The 19,312-nt window shown below is 37.2% G+C and overlaps 1 protein-coding gene across 1 annotated transcript in view; it reads right to left on the reverse strand.

The window, feature by feature from the left end:
• Positions 1–19,312, reverse strand: part of SEMA3C (sema domain, immunoglobulin domain (Ig), short basic domain, secreted, (semaphorin) 3C) — a gene marked incomplete at its 3' end in the record, with an annotated part of 114,835 nt that overhangs the window by 16,644 nt on the left and 78,879 nt on the right. The window contains exons 6-11 of the mRNA XM_009696536.1: positions 17,184–17,303; positions 15,118–15,260; positions 12,977–13,091; positions 10,735–10,804; positions 7,902–8,046; positions 2,817–3,039 (exon numbers count right to left, since the gene is read on the reverse strand). Coding sequence (XP_009694838.1) covers positions 2,817–3,039; positions 7,902–8,046; positions 10,735–10,804; positions 12,977–13,091; positions 15,118–15,260; positions 17,184–17,303 — 816 coding nt within the window. The remainder of the gene's footprint in view (positions 1–2,816; positions 3,040–7,901; positions 8,047–10,734; positions 10,805–12,976; positions 13,092–15,117; positions 15,261–17,183; positions 17,304–19,312) is intronic.

A 19,312-nucleotide genomic window follows, 5' to 3' on the forward strand; every position in this document is an offset into this window, starting at 1 on the left:
TAAAGTATCAAGAGTTGCAGTTTACATATTTGATCCATAACGGATCCTGTGCTGATACACAGAAGAGGATTAACAAAATGTAAGAACAAGCTGAGGTATGTTAATGTTTTTAAGGAATCACAGGTGTCTGCGTGAGGCCACACTGATCACTTAAAATCAGTCAGAGGCTAATCAAAGTATAAAATGAAATTATCTGTATTTATCTCTTGCAGAATTACCAAAATGCTAAATATCAATATTGTGATTTCATGCACATTTCAAATTTTCAATACATTTCCAGTATTAACTATCACTACTACAGTAACAGTCCTACATTGGTTGGAAACTTGTATGTCCTTATCTTTTCCACTAATCTTCAGTAGAATTTTCCTCCAATTAACATTACATGTTTATAGAGCATTTTAAAACAATGGCACCACTATATAAAAAAATACATAAAATGTTCATTTGAAAGATCTGTACTAGCCTACCAAGCTATTACTCTGGCTAAACATAGTGATTTGGCAAGGAATAAAGCCAACAGAAAACCAAACCTCTTTTACTAAGTGTTCTTATGGAGTTGTATAACAGTAGTAGGGAAAATATCTATTAACACTTCTAAGATTTCTACAGTAGTGTACAAAGACTCTTTACTTCTGTAGGAAAGGAGGAGAATGACCCCAAAGGGTCCCAGAGTCAAGAACTATAGCTGCATTAATTAAAGTAAAAAGAAAATGTGGCTACATGTTAGGGAGGGGGAAAAAAACACCTCAAGAAGAAAGCCCTGTCCTAATTAGCTTAATTTTGTAGTTTCCAATGACTCTGCAAGTACGAACAAAGAGCTCTTCTAGAACACCTTAAAACTCATTTATCAACTGCCAACCAAGGAAAAAAACAAACCACCACAACAGATCGAAACCTGATGAGATTCCTAACGCAATTCTTCTACCCTGACTAAGCCTTACAGTATACTAAGCATTCACAGTACAGTGGATGGCGACCTGGTAAAGGTTTGACACAAGAACATGAATGTTTCTGTTTTCCTATTTCCTTTCATTGAACTGCGGAAGCCTGTAGGCTGGAAGGGACTTCTAGAAGTCCTCTGGTCCAGTCTCCCACTTAAATCAGGTCCAGTTAGAGTAGGTTGCTCAGGGCTGTGTATGGTCGAGTGTTGAATCCTTTGAGTCTCTGAAGATGGAGAATTCACAACCTCTCTGGGCCCTTGTTCCAATGTTTGATCACACTGACAGTGAAAACCTTTTCCTTTACATGTAATTGCAACGTCCTACATTGCAACTTGTGTCCAATGCCTCTCATCCTGACACTGAGCACCTTGAGAAAGGTCCAGATCTGTTTTTTTTCCCATTAGGTGGCTGTATCCTCCCATTAGATAGCTGTCAGCAGCAGTATGGTCTCCCCTTAGCTTTCTCCAAATAAACCCAATTCTCTCAGCCTCCGCTCAAACATCACATGCTACAGTCCCTCAACCGATCTTCTTCCATTCGGTCAATGTTTTCCTTGTACTGGGGAGCCCACAATTGGACCTGGTACTCCTGACAGGAGCCAAATCAGGGGAAGAATCCCTCCAGCAACCTGCTGGCTGGATACACTTCTGCGAATACAGCACAGTATGGAGTTGGCCTCCTTTGGCACAAAGGCACCCTGCTGATTTTGATAGCTGAGGAGGTTTTTCTAAAAGTTCCTTTTAATCCTGCCCCTACAGAAGCCTGATATTCTTGAAAGATTTTTTTTAGCACCAGCTTCCTAAATCTATTATAACAGGATGGTTATTCCCAGCCCCATGCGAGTTTGTTGGCAGACACAGTTATTGTACAAGCAGAAAACAACCAGGACCCTAATAACATATGAACCATAAAAGCAATGCAAGCCATGTCTGTAATTATTTTCTGATGTTCAGAGATATATTTGTTCTCCTGGAGTTCTTTTCCTTTGTTGTACTTGAAACCATCTGTAGTAAAAAAGATTAGGCTTTGTGCCTATCAATGTATAATGCCCTGTTAAGCCAGCAGGAGTTTCAGATGTGAATGAATCCTAGGGTCTAGTCAGAGTACCACTCTGCTTGTCTGCTTCCATCAGAGGAGTGTGATTCATACGTGAATATTTTAAAAAATCAAAATTGATAAGTACAAGAATCACTTGACCTGTTCCCTGCAGACTTCAGAAGCATAACAACAGATTCAAATTTGATGCAACTAGAAACAAAATGTAGGTTATATTAGACAGAAATTATTTTAGAATACTTGGATCAAATTCTCTGTGTCCACCACTGCTAGGACTTCAACCACTTGTTTCTTTTTCTCTGCTAAATACTTCCATATTTTTACCTTTTTTTGGTAGAGTTGTTATTTCTGCCTTTGTAACATCCTGATCAGACTGTGTTTTTCTTCAGAATTAGCTTACACAGCAAATACTAAATAATGATGATGGGAGTATACAAAACAATACAAAGCCAGATTTTGGTACTTCTACTCTTGTTAGAGAGCATCAAATTCTAATGTGGAATCATGGTGCAGATATACCATATTCAAGAGAAGTATTATAATTTAGATCAAATACAATATACACTAGTGTTGATTTTTGTCTCAAATAGAATTCATATCAATACATTGTATCTCTTGCACATAATTAACATCTACAGTAAACATAAAAATGCACAGAAAGTAAAAAGAACATAATTTATGGATTTCTATAGACATTTTTGTAGATAGTAAATAAGTTTAAACCAACGTTTCTGAAAGCTGCAAGTTGTACCAATTGGAGATGATCGCAAATTATAATGCGATGGAGGAAAACAACTGTTGCTAAGTTTGTCTTACCTGTTCCAAGAAACAAGACATGGTATCTTCCGTCAGCAGCATTCACTCGATCTACAGCAATCTTCGTGTACTTGTAGTCAGTTCCTATCCGGATGATTAATGGCCTCTTGTGGATTGGGTAAATGGGATTAAACATCAAAGGGTGATTCCTGATGAAGGTCACAACATCATCTGGAAACTCTTTGGTTGTCCGCATATTTGGTGTGAAGGCTCCTCCTGGACACTGTAAGAAACACGCACAGTAATGTTTAACAATACTTACCATCTTTCAGAGAGTTTTCAGCCCCAAGTCATTTACAAATATTGACAGAAAGTTGACAAAGTAAGTTCCCGAAAGTGCACTTTAGACTCTGACTGAAAGTAATTATGTTCCAGTAACGGGAATGAAGTACTTGAGTAGCTACGCTTTGAACTCCCGTCAATTCCAATAAAGCAAACAGAAACGTATTTTTGCACTTCCAAAATCCAGCTTGATGGCAAAGATCCATACTTATGGACCTATTTCCACACTCTTTATGTTTTCAAACTGCCTGTTGAAAGCAAAATCCGAGCAATTGGTATTGGAAGATTTTGCAGCTGGTTAGTTATAGAATTAGTACAAAGTCAAAAGGTAAAATCTGGTACTTAACTGTAATTTGGTCAATATCCCTCTAGTGATTACATTGATTATGAGATGGTGAAAGGGCCTGTGACTCATCTTCATTTGAAAAAACATAATACAGAGTCGATGAGGGGTCCCATGACAACTGATTTATATCTGAAAAGATTGACCATTCATAGGATCTTGTCTATACTTTCCCCTATGCCCAAGAAATAACAGAGGTCCATGAACACACTGGGTGCTTCTTTAAATGTAATAAAGAATCATCCAAATAATCAGCCCTAAGTCATTCTGGGCTTCATGAGGAAATAAAAGCAATCTTAGAAAACTCAAGTGTTTACTGAGAGTGAAACTAAAAGAAGTCTGTGGGAAGATATCAGGAGCTATGTCAGTAACTGGTACAACGTTCTGGATGTACCTATGTTAATTTACATGAGTTTTTTTCAGCTGCCATTACCTCACTTCTTATTGCTGCTCTTGAGCTTTCATTTCCTCTCTTACCAGATTTCTGAGCTGTGACACTCTTCTTGGAGTATTGGAGCTATTCAGAAATGTTTCAACACAATATTTTTCCAAATGTTGATTTGTTCAATACGAAGCATTAATGGAAAATTGTTTATTTTGATGAGGACCATTCTTACATCTAGGATGGAATTTCTGGTCAAAACCACAGACACAAAAATAGCTAGTAGCTTAGGGAGAGATTTACCTCACCTGACTCCTACTGTCTCAAAGTCAGGCATTTATTCTTAGTTAGTCAACTAGGTTTCCTCTGTAGTCAGTAATTCAGACTAGATGCCCTGCTTTCAGATGGCTAAAATTACATAAAATGAATCATACCCTGCGAGACTAGGAAACTCGCTGGGGATATATGAGTCATGTGTCCAACCTACCTGATGTGAGCAAATGTTAGAGCCTGAGTCTTCACCTCTCAAGGGACCGCTCTAACCACGAGGCAGGAGTGCCCGTTCTACCCTTGCTGCTAAAAGTTGTTCCATCTTGTGCACCTAATAAACTATTCATTGGGCAATACCAGGAACCAAGTACAGAGGGGACTGCAGACTAATCCCAGGCTCATCTTCTGGCTCAATTAGGATTTAATTATTTACACAAAGTAGAACAGCTCTGGTAGGAATTCTTTAAAAGAAACTGCTCTGGCATCAGTTACCTCCAGAAAGAAGAACTGGAACTCAGCTCAGATATGGGTCTCTTTTCTCATCTGACATCCTTGACAGTTGATTCTTCTGGACTCTTATTTACCCTGAGGGTTTTGGTTTGGTTCTCATTAGAAATGACATTGCATGCTAGCCCTCTAAGATTGCTCACAAAATTGAATTCTTGTTATCGTGTTTGCTCTATTTCTTCCTTCTGTGGCACTTCCATCCACAGTCTTCCTGGAAATGTATGGAGCTACCTGCTAAGATTAGCAACAAATGCTGAAAAAAGAACTGTGTTCATAAAGTTGTGGACTATTAGCAAAATTATTCTAGCTGGTAGTGATCTGCCAGACCCCAGTTCCTCTCCAGAGGGATTCTGTTTCACGAGCAGTTCAAATTAAATTTTCCCATCCCACACAGCTCAGTTAAAAGAAGAATTTCTACTTTCTAACCTTCCATTCTTGACTTGGAGATCATAAGATCTTTGTCTGTGACTTCCTGCAAAAATGTCTGTGCTATGGTTCACCCCAGTATCACTCTAAAATCTTGCATTATATCATTGTTCTGAGCAAAGCCTTAACCAACATCTTTAATCAATTAATTCTTATGCTATCCCTTGTATATACCAATGACAAACGAAAGATATTACTGAAGAACTCTATAAGCTCTCCCTTTCCTGAAGGGATTGAATGTGTATCCTTCACACCTCATTCAAGGACTTCGCTACATGATACTTATGTTCACAGTTGATCACCATACAGTTAGATTGCAGAGAGAAACAGAATTCTTTAATTTACAGCATATTCTCCAACATGCTGTAGGTACAAAAACTATTTCTGTAAACTCTGAAAAATGGAAACTATCCTCAAACATCACTAAATTTAGTAGCAAGCTGCCAATTATGTAATTTTTTTTCCCCTTTCTTTTTCCATAAGTAAGTTGTGCTTGTGGAGAAATAAGAAACCTTTGGTATTTAGTGAAAGGCAGCCAAACACTGTGGAGTTGATTACACCCAAATGAACATATTGCTTGCTTTAATCCTACTGAAGCTACACTGAAGCCTTTTCATTGTTTATCCAATGTACTGCAACACAATGAACATTCATTTCTGCCCAGAGGTTTAGTATGAATATCTCTTTAGGCAACTGTAAAGTAGGATTTCCCATGTCATATAAAAAGGCATCCCTGTCTAGTCCAGCATCCCAGAAGTTGCAAAAAACCTGCGTTCCAGAGGAAAGAGGCTCATGGCCCACAGTCTGCAATCGTGGCTATTCAAAGTTAACCCTTTGAGCACAAACTCTGAATAGAAAAAAAAAAAACAACCTCATGTCCCAATTTTTACAGATGCTTTGACATAAGTGAAAAATAGAGTTTGTGGCATGCATTTAGAAGTGGAAATTTTTAGCAGTGAAATAAAAGCAAAGCCAAACAAGTCTCATCTTAGAAAATATACCTTTAAGATACCGTGTTGTGACTGAATTGTGAGGAAGCACAGAGAAGCCAGTAATCAGAAAACCAGCAATGATCATCTTAAAAAAATCTCTTTTGGCTTAATTTTTTTGTGTGAGCTATGATCTAAGAATTTATCTTAAAATTCAGAGCTCACCAGCACATCTGAAAAATGTAGATAATTTCTGTCATCATGTTAAATCCAAATCTGAATTTTCTTTTTCCCTTTCCATTGTGCTACCCAATTTCTTTAGGGCCATCTGGAATGCCTCATAAACCTCCATGAGGCAAACCAAGAATAACATGGCAGTGGTTGAGGAAACACATACAAATACTATATTCTGAAGCAGCAAGAAACTCTGAAATGTGACTAATCACAAGAGTTTCAAACTTCCTGTTTAAATGGGTCATTTATTTTCTTTTTCTGTAAAGTTTAAGCTTAAAGCCTCAGTGAACTCATGAGATTAGAGCTGTACGAATTAACTGCAAATAAAGAATAATGCTAGCATTAGACCTTAGTGGAATACTAGGTATTGATTAACTAATTCTAGAGATCTGGGAACATAAAGTCCTAAATCTTATAGCCAGTAATAGCTGCACGAAAATGTCATGAAGAATTGTGTGAACACAGAGAGTTATTCCATGTATCTGAGCATTACTGTACAAGAGAGAAAGAAAGAGCGAGCAAGATTTAGAGCACAAAGACGAACATGAATGAAATAGTGATATGGTTAAAGGTTCTTGCAGCGCTTTGCAAGATTAAAATAAAATTTAATTTCCTGTGATAAATTGAAAAGCAACAAAGCGTTCCTCTAAAAAAATTGTAACTACATAATTGAGAGATGGTTTATGATTCTGTGCACAGTTATTTAATTCTGATACTGAAGAAATTGTAAGAAGACTTCATACGAGTCAATGAAAGCCCATATTAGCATACTTCATTTAGCAAATATGGATTTAGAGAAGATTCCAGAGAAAGTTCACATTTTCTTCATTAAAGTTGGAAATATTAGACTTCATTCTTCTGCTAAATCTCAATTAAGAATAGTGAAAATAAATAAATAAATAAATAAAGACAAAAGTGCACCAACAGCAATTCTTATACACCATAAAGGTGAAAAGAAAAAAGAAAAATTTTGTTAAAAATCTTTCATGTTACATTTTTGTAAAACTTGGAAACAGAACTAGCTCTAATTGTGTACAGAATTTACTGGAAGATTATTACTACCCCTGATACAGTGAAAGAAAGTCCTGAAAATTTTTCAAGGCATATAAAAAGCATTCTTAACAAGGAAGACCACTGTGAACTGATTGGCATGAAAACTCATCTATTTCTAAGTCTCTCTTCTAAGATTCAATACCTGACAGAGTATCAGATCTAGTCAAATGACAAGTCCCAGAGCCTTGTTCTCGTACTACATCTCCCAAGCATCCCAGTAGAGCTGTAAAACTTTATAGAACTATGGAAAATTCATACAAACTGAAGACAGACTTATGGATGTTTGGATCCAGACTGTAGAACACACTCATAATGCTGTCTGTATGTTTATTTATTTAGTATCTTTTGGTCAAACATACACACAAAATGTAAATGTACATGTAAACAAGATGATTGTCATCTAATGAAGTAATTCTTACCACCCTTTCAGCAGAAAGAGCAAGAGAGATTAATATTTTGCATGACTTTTAATTATTTCTAGAAGATTTCCAGATACTACATGATTTGTATGGCAAGCTGAGAAGCAAATAAAATTGTTCTGAGCTGTAACTAAGTGTCATAGTCACATATAGTCCTTTCTCCTGAAATAAATAATATTTATTTATGTATTAAACAAAGACAAGCAATTGGCAAGCCTGTATAAACATCTTTGTACTTACAGTGCCAGGTCGCGGGTATGGAATTCTGCCCTGATATGGAATCAGCTGGTGGTTTGGGCCCTCCTTGTGTGCAAATGGCCCATTGAACACGGTCTGGATGTCAGATAGATGATACACACACACAGCTGAGCCTTTAAATATGGAGCTGGAAGACAGTAGGAAAAAGTCAGTATTGCAATCTACCAACTTTTGTATAGCTTTTCCAATATTTTGCATGGTCCAATGATGAAAGATACCTCTAAAATAATATATTTAATACAATTTAATGCTTCTATGGCATGGATTTAATACATTTTAAATCAACTCATCTAGATTCCCAACAAACACCATTATCCCTTAAGACCTAGCACCTTTTCGAACACTGAATTGAAAAAAAGAGGGAGGAAGGTACTACCTTACTGTTGGAATAAGAATATTGTATAATATAAGAATATCCTAATGTTGAATATAAGCGAAATATAATCTAGCCCCAGTTAAATCAATGGCAAAAATATTGCTGACTTCAGTGAGACAATAGTTTTATAAACTTTGTACTGCCAAGCTCAGCACAGGTTTCCAGAACTCCCTACTAGTATATTAACCACAAGACCTCCATGAGCCTCCTAAAATACACAGCTAAGATATTAATCAAAAGATCCAGCACAATTACAATTGGTTAGATTATTACAATCAGTTCCCAGTTTTTCTAAGGAAAATGGGGACATGTTGTGGCTGTAAAGGAATTAGTCCTATACAGTCCTCAAATCCACCCACAAAACTGGTCTCACAAAGACCCCTTCAAGAGCGTTGAAGTTTAATGCTTCCTGAGGAGAACCCTAAGAGAAGAGCGTGATTTCTTCCACTGCTCTGGGTTCAGCAATGGTCTCAGATGGTGTCAGACAGCACAAGCCCTGAATGTCCCAGGATGATGAAGGGCACTAGGGAAAAAATTTCCAGAGTGGATGCTAAGGCTGACTGCAGTGAATTAACTCCTCCTTTTTTTCTCTCACTACATGTAAAGTTTGAGATATTTATCTTAACAAAGTGGAAACCAGACCGTCAAAATCTGCCTGATGTTAACTGTAGGATGAAGATAATCCAAGCAACTCTGTTTTCAACTGAAGAAGAAAAAAAACACTCCAGAAAAAAACTGAAAACATTACACATCAGGAACCTTTTAGATGGATTATGGTATTTGTGGAAATTTTAGTAGGTACTAATAGGTTTTAAGAAATGTATTTAGTCTTTCCAGATGTTTTATGTTATATTTACAGCAGATTAAGCCACTAAAATAATTTGCTTTGGTATTACTTGGTTTCCCTCTGTATAGTTTAGACAAAAATACTAATAGTTATTATTTGCTGGGATGTTTCTCTCTTGCTACTGTTATGAGTCGGAAGTCTACACAGGTGAAGATAAAGGAACTGTTAAGCAGTAAAAATCCTTATGATTGCTGTATTTAACTAGGTAACACATTCAATCTATAGTTGAACAAAGAGAAAGAAAGTATAGACCATGTGGTTCATGATAACAGAAATGCATGAGTGTAAAAATTTCAACAGATCGAGAAAACAGCTTGAAGGCCAGGAAAGAGCAAAATTTTCTTTGTTGTCACCTTATATGGTCCTGCAATTCAAACCTCATTTCCACTGCAGAAATACCAGGAGAATTAGATAAAAGTGTTTCCAGATCAGGCATGTTGCATCCACAACCTAATCATAAGTGTGGTTTTAGTGCTAAACAAAACCTCAGCATTTTCTATTTTTGTGCAGTAGGAATCATAAAATGAAGGCAGCACCAGATGTTTACAAGTTATGGGATTCTTTTTTTCCCAATTAAATATCATAAAATCATAATTTCCTGGCTGATTTATATATTTGAGAAAGTAGATCCCTGGATCCACATGAAAAAAGACAGAAAGGTTTATCAGGAAAAATTTTTCTTACATGCAAGGATTTTTTTAATAGAAATTGCCATTAAAGGAATTATTACTAATAAGTTAAACAATTTGCTAATTTGATCAAATAAATTAAATTTAAAAAAAGCAGAAAATCTCTTTGAAGGTAAGTAATAACAGCTAAATAATACAGGATAGCATATCAGAAATCAGTAAGCAGTAGCTATTTCTACTCTGTATACTACCGCTATGTGGTGAGGGCAAGAGAGAAGTGAAAAAAAAACAGGTACAGATGGCAGAATCTGTTGGTCCACCTGTTGGTCTATCTTAGTGGCGAGTTACAAGACAGTAAGCTATCTCTAGTACTTTCACTGCCCGTGGGAGCTCACTGAATGCTTTCTAAACTGGACAGTAAGTGAATACTACTGACTGACAACAGAGAACTTGAGGCTGCAGTGAGGTTATCAAATGCCATATAAGCTTGTCTTTTAGTAGTCAATTGAAGCCAACATGGGTTATTTGACATCTGTGTGATCATCTGCCAGCTGAGAGAGTGGAAATGATTTGTATGAATTCATGTAAGAATTCCCAGTTTGATCCTTCAGGGTGCTGGATGTCCTTCAGGAGGCGTTAACTGCTCTCCGATGCCACGTTAGTTCACTGCGTTGAAGTCATTTAGCTTTCCACTGCTGAACAGTAACAAGTGGCCTTCCATGGAAATGTCTTCCCAGGGCCAGCTGACAGTATGTCAGGGAGCAGTTTGCTCCAAGCAGCATAGCTCTGAGATGGATACCGACAGTAACGATACGGAGACTCTTAACCCTGCCTGCAAATGATGGCCACAGCAGACATACAAAGCTGCACAGAACAGCCTTGACCACAAACCATCACTTCCAGTTTTCATATAGAAAATTGGGCAGTTCAGAAAGATAATTTTTTTCAAATCTCCCCATTTACCTTGATGTTGTAAAAATTCCATACACGAGTGTTGTTCTGGGGTTATCCGTTTCTAGAAGAAACACATCCTCTGTAAGAAAGAAAAGGAAAAAGAAAAAAAATGTTTTGAATACTAATAAAACCTTTATTTTCCAGTTTAATTTATTACTTTATTCCTGCGGAAGCCAACAGTAGTTTTGTCACAGACTTGAATGGGAAAAAGCAGACTTATCGTAAGAATGGACCATATGCATAAATCTAGCATTTGAACATTCAGAAACAGATTTGTAAATTAACTCCATGCCATCTAGCTTTATGAAGACAGAAGGCAAAGATTTTCAAAAATGTTCAGGATCCATGTTGCACATTTCTCTCAGCTGGATCTTGTTTCAGCAGGTTGTTTAACAGTAGGCAAACATTTAAGCTGCAGTTCGTCAAAGACAAAGATTTCCCATAGATGGATGTAATGCAAAGCAGGACAATTCGGCATGTTATCATCCAGTAAGCACTTTAGATGCCCTCACTAGCTCATTTTCAACATGATATGAACGACACACAGCTTTGCAGTGAAGACCCTGAGAGATGTCAACCTCCCAGCTCCCATTGTGTAGAGATTTACTGGCTGCACTACACAAAACTGTACCTACTCACTGAACTGAATTTGCCCAGCGTTCTCTCTGATCTGTTGATTTTTTTTACACTTCAGTGAAAAGTACTTTAATCTCTGACAAATGTTTTTAATAACTATAACCAAGCTGCCTCTTAAACTTATTTTACAACACACAGACTGAACTGTTTGAACTTTTTATCATAGAATATGTCCTTTAGCTTTCCATTGTGGCTCCTTCATTTAAACCTCTGATGTTTTTAAATATTCTTTTAAATGTGTCAAAAGCAAAAGACTTCACCATGCAGAACTGGAAGTGTTACAATCTTCTGCATTACACATGAAAATATAAGCATGTGCTTGCTTTCTCCTGGTTTTCTGCATTTCCAGCTGTGGTTGTATTCCTCCTCTTTGCTGGAGGACTGTGATGAAAGCCAAGGCTCAGAACATTGTCTCCTATTCTGTATAGTCCTACATTTTGTCATACCGAAAACTAAAAGCAGTTATCCTACTGCTTTGTTGAAGAGGAGTGGGCTGCTAAATCACAGTTCTGAAAGACAAGTTGCTGTGGTAGTGCTAAGAGGCAGCGGGACCTTCTGAAAGTAAGTCCTCCAAGTACCTTGCACGTTTGGAGTTACAGCAAGTTAGGATCTGCTCCTAGGCCCATCAAGTTGCATTGAAACTTTGGACCAAAGCAAGTACACCAAGTAGTTGTAAAGAATAAAGTAAAAAAGACTCCAAATCCTGTTTGCTATGATGAGAATCAGGAATAATGACAGAGAAAAGAGAGACAGATTACAATAGAAAGAATAGTCAGAATAAGATGCAGTCCCAGTGTTGGGCCCATCAGCTATTTATGTTATTTATATTTATATTTACATATATTTATATTTGTATTTACATTTATACTAATACACATACCAAATCTTCCAATACCTGAATTTAGAATTATGACTTTGTACATCACAGCTATGGACAATATAGAATTTGAAACTTTCTGATAATGTTGTTCGGCACTTAAGTATCAAGATATATATTTATTAATTCCTTAATGAAAGGAAACCTCTTGTGACTGCTGTACAGATTGTTCCCTGAATATTTGCAGTTTCACATGTTGAACTGAAAATCTAAGTGCCTGAATGAATCCGGAGAAATTATATTTATTCATAGTATTATTGCTGGTGTCAGTAACAGGATTTATTAGCATTATCTTGAACTCTCAAATTGAGGCCTCTACCCAGTGATCAAAAAAGAAAAATCGTATTGCAGAAAAGCTGTGTTACACAGTGGTATAAGAAACTGTTTCAAAGATGCACATTAAAAAACCTCTATCATAATCCTAACTAGGAGCAAAATAACAGTACACTTCACTTACATATTCCCTTCAAAATATTCATTCTTTACGTATATAATTCCTTTACACAGTTAAGATTAATTACCTTTATTTCAAAGATAATGATAATTACCCAGAGAGATTTATGAAGAATTTTTTCATTTCCTGTCATAAAATTGCAACAGGAATTTTGTCATGAATTTCTACAGAGCCATGATTTCACTGTCACCAACTTGACTAAGGAGCTGTACGAACATCAATAATTAAATATGCACAGGGTGAAAGATTTAGATAAAACTTTTAAGGGATTTTTTTTGCCATACCTAATTCATCAAAGTATGTTTCTGTTCCATCTTCATCCATTACTGAGCACACAAGTCTTGCTTTCAAGAATGTTGTCCACTTGTTCACAAGACTACGCTGACCACCTGTGTCATTCTGAAAAAGAAATATTATTTTTAGGAAAAAAATTCAAGACAGCTAACATTTTACTGGGCTTTCCCACATTTTCCTCAGGTTAATTTGACTCATCATCTAGACAACTACACTGGTAAATTCAGCATAAGAAATAGATAGGCCTAAATCAAATCCCCACATCTAAACACTGCAGACACAGGCAAAACAAGAACCAGTTTTCTGAGCAGACTTTCTGTGGTAAGCTAGCAGGCTTCGGAGGGTCGGGTAGTAGATTTTATGCAGCAGCATTGTGTGTAGGTACGACTGGAAAGGACTGTGGGGGTCTGTATCACTCACTAACACCTAGTATGGAGAAGTCCATGCTCTCCCTAAAAGGTCTAATAGTCCTATGGAGGGATGTTTCTTCCGACAGCAATATAGCTGCATCTGACGTAGTAAGCCATGCTGGTCCATGAGGTGGATGCTCTGAACTAAATTCAGAAACGATGGCTAGGACGGGTCAAGCTAGTTTTGCACTGTTGCAAGTCCTGCTAGCTTGGTCCAGAGTTGGCTTGGTCACAGCTCACTCAGGGATCTTTCCATCTCTCTCCGGTGCAAGGTGGAATCTGTAACTGCTAAACCAGATGATGCAGTACAGAGGTGACAGCTCCTGCCTCATTCTGCTGGTGAATGCCTTAGGTAAGAGCAGTATCTTCCAAACTGCATAGCACAATGTCACCCAAGGAAAGGGAAAAAGGAAGTGTAGAAGCTAGCCAAACGTGGTATGGATGAAATGCTGTGCATGTTTCACTGGTTCTCCTGGAGATGGTAATCCAACTTTTTGGGTGAATCAAAAGGGGTCTTTTGGGGCATCTTTTGGCACCACTGTATGTATATGTTTGGCCAGTCTCAAAAGTGTTGATATATGAATATGAGGGCATACAAGTATACAAACATGACTGGCTCAGATTTATTTTCATTGGCTTTGGGATTCCACCACTGACTACAGATTAAGTCTAAACAGGCTGAGGCCTTTCAGAAATCATCTGGGCTTCATTATAACAGTAACAATAACAAATACAGCTATAATTGTGTGAAATGTCTTCCTGCAAAATACCCAAAAAGGCCTTTGGGCACCCTCGCAAAAATATAGAAAATAGAGATTATAAACGAGATCACATGCCTCATCATATTGCCAGAGAAGTAACACAATCCCAAACACACCCTCATACCCTGGCACAACAACATCACAAAGCACCAAATCCTAAAGAAGATCCAGATTAAAGACAGGGAATACACAAACGCTCACAATTATCTCCCTGAGTCTTTCCAAAAGAAGGAATGAAAAGGGTAGTAGCAATTGTGCATTTAGAATTTTTCTCTCATAAGAAAAAAATCAATTTCACCAGAGATACTAATAACTGTTTCAATCATTTTTCATGTACAGTTGACTACAGATACGAAAAAGGAAATAGAGACAATGAGGAGTGCTGTGATCGTAAATTAATTACTGTACAGGAGTAGCCCTAACTCCTGAATTTAATTTTCCTGTGCACATTTTTAAAGTTAGGCCCACACATACATCAATGCAAGAACTCAGAAAGGACAGATACTGTAAAAATGAAAACATTATTTGAAAGTTAAATCAACCCATTTAAAAGCTTGGCTCTGATATTTCCAATGTGTTTCAAAGATTTTGAGAGTGTTCGTGTGTGTGAGAAAGATTTCACATAATTCAGTTTTTACAAGCAAATAATGTTCCTCATTTGTGCAAAGGACAGTAAGCTTGGCAATTCAACACTGGTAACTATTCTGACTCAGTCAGAGAAATACATAAATCCCTGAATCTCTAAATTTCCGTATCATTATACGTATAGCCAGATATACATAACATGTTCAGATCCTAGCTGCATGCTCAGAAACAGCTCTTCTTAATTATGAATATGGAAGCTGAAAAGGACATTTGTTTCAAATATAAATCAAAGGCTTTTCAACCATTTAGTCTTTTAGTTTATCATGTCATACTAGCAGCTTGTCCCGACAACCTGGCAAACAAAATAGTTCTTACTGGACATATTCTTGCAATCATTGAATGAATTTGCTTTGTGCTGCCGCTGTTGTCTGTGAGTCTCTCTTTGAAGAAGAAGTAGATTTTGGCATCATTGGGGTCAGTGCCATCTGGGATAACATGAGCATCCACAAAAATAGGCTCTGAAATGAAACAGTATACAAGAAAGATGAAACCAAAAGACGTATCAGTACAAGCAATTAACAATCTGACAGTTACTGATTGCTTCAGAGAAATGCTATATAATGCATATAGAGGTATTGCTCTAACAGATTAAGCTAAATGCTCTAGCCTCATGTCTATGTATACCAGATACCACCAGGTAAATGGCTTCTTGCTAGCAGCCTTAAGTTTCTACGTCCTTGCATTTTATCACACAGCAGACTTTTAGAAAAGCAATTAAAATGCAGAAGTGGTAGTATTAAATTACTGCAGAGATTCAAAGACTTGGAGGAAGAGGGAAGAATCAGTGTGTTATGAGGGACACTTATGGAAAGACTCATTGAGGCAAAACATAAAAGTAAGCTGTTGAAAGACTCATTAGCAAAAGAACAAATAAGGTACATAAATAAGAGAGGAAAATAACTCGTGGAACACAGAAAAAGGAAAACAGAGTATACAAGTGCTTGACACAGCATTTGAGTTCATATCAGAGGTTGATAAACATAACCAAGTGCAGATGCAAAACACTGCAAGGGAACACTAGTGAGAGAGCAAAATAAATTATATCCTTAACAGTAAGCATTTAATGGACAGTGGATGAGTCCTCAGATGACCTTCTCCTTTGTCTGAGGAAGAAGTGGATCCTCTTCCTGCATGAAGGAAGAGGACCATCTTTTCAATTATCATGCAAGATTGCTTGATCGGTTGAAATCCAGTGCAAATCTTGAAACAATCCAATGCAAAGGTTGGATGTCTTGACAGAAAACTCACTTTAGACTGCAGCATTCTTCTATTCACATGAGCCCATTCTCAATTAATATAACAAGTGTCATGACTCTGGCTCCAAAAGAACATGGAAATAAATTGTGCTTGTCAAGTACCTGTTCTGAACATATGTAACAGGTAGATTTTCCAGAAATTAGGCATTTGAATGACTCTTTTTCGCTAACTCACTTTAGGATGCACACTTCAGAGTGTGCGGATAAGTGTAAGAATGTATCGAAAACAGAAGAAAAATTTAGAAAGCGGATATAATTTCCAGTTCATAGTGAACTGAGTTTATTCTGATTGCAATCCTGTGATTTCATTGTAGTCGCAGCCACACAGGAATAACAAGAGTCATTCTAAAAACAGTCAAGACAGAAACACAGTAACTTTACTTCAACATACCTAAAGGCTTTTTTAAATTGGAACTGCCATGTTAGTTGCTCTATAACCTTGACATCTATCTCTGCTCAGAGGGTTCACCACCATTTTAATTTAAAATAGTTTAATTGGAAAGAGTCTTCTTATCAATAAAGTCAGGGAGAATTTTCACATTGATTTCAGTGAAGCCAATAGTTAAGTGCACACTGAAATTAGTCTTCCTACTGTGTTTTAATGATCAATTTCTTACCACTGAAATAAATGGCAGTAATTATCACTGGCTTCTCTGATAATGGGACTCTCTTCTGCACACATTTTGAATGCAAGTGGTGGTGAGTCTTCTGTACAGAGGTGGATCAGCCTGAATTAACTGAAGTTCGTAACTCATTAGAAAAATCTTAGAATCAAGCACTCTCATTTAAGACAATGTGTGATGCATTAAAAGTGGAGAAGACACTTTCCTACAAGTCAGATTGTCTGACCACTTGCCATTTGAAAAATTTTAATACACTTTCCCTTGACAGTTTGGTTCAGTCTTAATGTAAAAAAGGTCATCAGGTGGGGATGGCCTAAAGACTGAAGCCTTTACATCTGTGCATTCTCTACAATATGTATTTACACACATTTCTTGGTGGTTCAACTTCATAGATTAAATCCAGAGAAAAGCTCTTTAAAAGACAAGCTCTTTATTTTAAACAAAACAAAGCAGAATCTCTGTGAAACCCATTAAAAGCTCTGGTAAAACAAAGGGATCTCACCACTCAGCCACTTGGAGTTGTGCTGGTCGGTTCGCACTGCATTCCTCCTGGTCAGACTCCGAAAAATGGCCGCATCCGTCCCCATGAAATCAATATACATTCCTGAAAAAAGCTCTTCATCTGAAAAGAATTGAAATGGAGGGGAAAAAGCAAATGCATTGTTATGGTTTTGGGGAAATCTGTATTTACTGATGTATTTTTATTTTAAACTCGTCAGCTGTTTATTTACACAGAAGTCTATACAGATAAATATTGGGTCATAGGAATGGGGCTTCTCTCTGATTTACAAAGATACAATCTAGAATGCATGAGAATCATCAGATTTTTCTTAAAGACTTTAGAGAACTGCATAATTAAATGCAACAGCAGAATTGCATATGTGGTGAACCTCTCTTTGATATGAAGTTTAGTTTCTCAACTTTCACTGCTAAAGACCACCGGAAAATCAGGCTAGTGTTATCAAAAAGAATCACATTCCATTTTTCAAAGTACGTACTTAAAAAAGCTTTTTTTTTGCTATGGGAGTAGACAAAAAGACTGGACTGAATTTATTGCTGGTGTAAACTGGCACAATATCTATTGCAGTCGATGGATCAGTGCCAATTTTTACCAACAGTATTGTCAAGGCTGCCCCAGGCAGCCTCAAGCTGACTTCAGTATTACAGAGGCCAGACAATCATATTATTGAACTTTACTCAGAGTAATACGGAGCAACAATTGTCCCCTTTTATGTACTTGATTCTAAGTATAGGGTCATTATGCTTGAACAGAATTAGACACGCAACTCTTACATTAACAGAACTGCTCCCTGTGCAGGGCTGAAAACTCAGTCCATCAGTCAGGATGTACATCTGTGTTTGTGTGAGTCTGTGTGTGTGCATAAATATACATATATATAATTATAATTCTAATTACATATACTATCATTTTCTACTCCATGAATAAGCAAGCAATTTCCACTGACTAATGACAATGAATCCCCAGAGCAGAAAACAGTAGCTAAAATAAACTCTAACTCTCAGAGAGGGAGTGGTGGATGAATACGTTCCAGTACAGCTGTGTCCTTTGATTGATGTTTTTGTCTGAATTCCTGGACTACCCAGAGAGTGTGGTCAAGCTGGCAAGAGTCACAGGTTCAGAAGCACTTGAGGCTATTTTTATGCTCTGTGTGTGTGTGTGTGTGTGTGTGTACATCGGTATGGAAGACTATTGGCTCATGAGAGAATTAAAACTCTGGCGACTTTGGTTTTCTGCTGCTGGCTAGAGCTTGAACTGAACCCCTGCAGAGCAGGCAGCAGCCACTCTTCTGCTCTCATCTCCCCCAGCGATGACATTCATACACAGGGGATTTAAACAATGCATTTGCTGCATGTTTGTGAAGCATTTACATCCCAAGCATGTATTGACAGAATGATGTTAGATCTATACTGATTTATAACTGATTTCGTGTATTTGCCTCATTGCCTTGATCCATCAGAGCTTTATTCTTATTATGAAATAAATTGGTTGAAAGAGCTCAGGCTTATGGTTCTCACTAAACGTTATGTAGAGACCTATGCACACACTTTAACAATAGTACTACACTACGTAATTTTAATCCTATTACATATCAACGCTATTAGTTATGTCTTAAGCATTCCTAGTGTCTGCTTGCTAATCTTGTATCAGATGATATCTGTCCGCTCCACTTCCTTTTGGTTAAATTCTTAAACTCCACACAGCACTTGGTCTGCACAGCACAACTAGTTCGCATTACTTCTCTTTGTTATTGGGGGGAATTACTGAATTGATGAGGTATGTCTGCTTTTATAAATATCTCAGAGTCTTGGTGAGGAGAGAGACATGCATCCTGCACATTAGTTATGCCAAGCTTCTTCAAAGCACATTTTTCATTGCTTTGATCCAAATGTGTCTTTGTACAATGGCAAATTGTACCAAGTTCAAATTTGTTTTTATAGCAGCACTTTCCTCTGAAGAGTGAATCAGCTTTCCTGCTGTATTCTAGGCCAGTGATGCCCAAAATTGTCAAGAAATTGCATCTATATTTAAAAAAGGTTCTTTTGTTGTGGAAGAGTTTGCCGGTCTGGCAGTATTTCCCATCTTCTGAAGCGAGGGGAAGGAATTCCTGC

The sequence above is a fragment of the Cariama cristata genome, unplaced genomic scaffold (assembly GCF_000690535.1).
Source record: "Cariama cristata isolate BGI_N322 unplaced genomic scaffold, ASM69053v1 scaffold16183, whole genome shotgun sequence".
Lineage (NCBI taxonomy): Eukaryota > Metazoa > Chordata > Aves > Cariamiformes > Cariamidae > Cariama > Cariama cristata.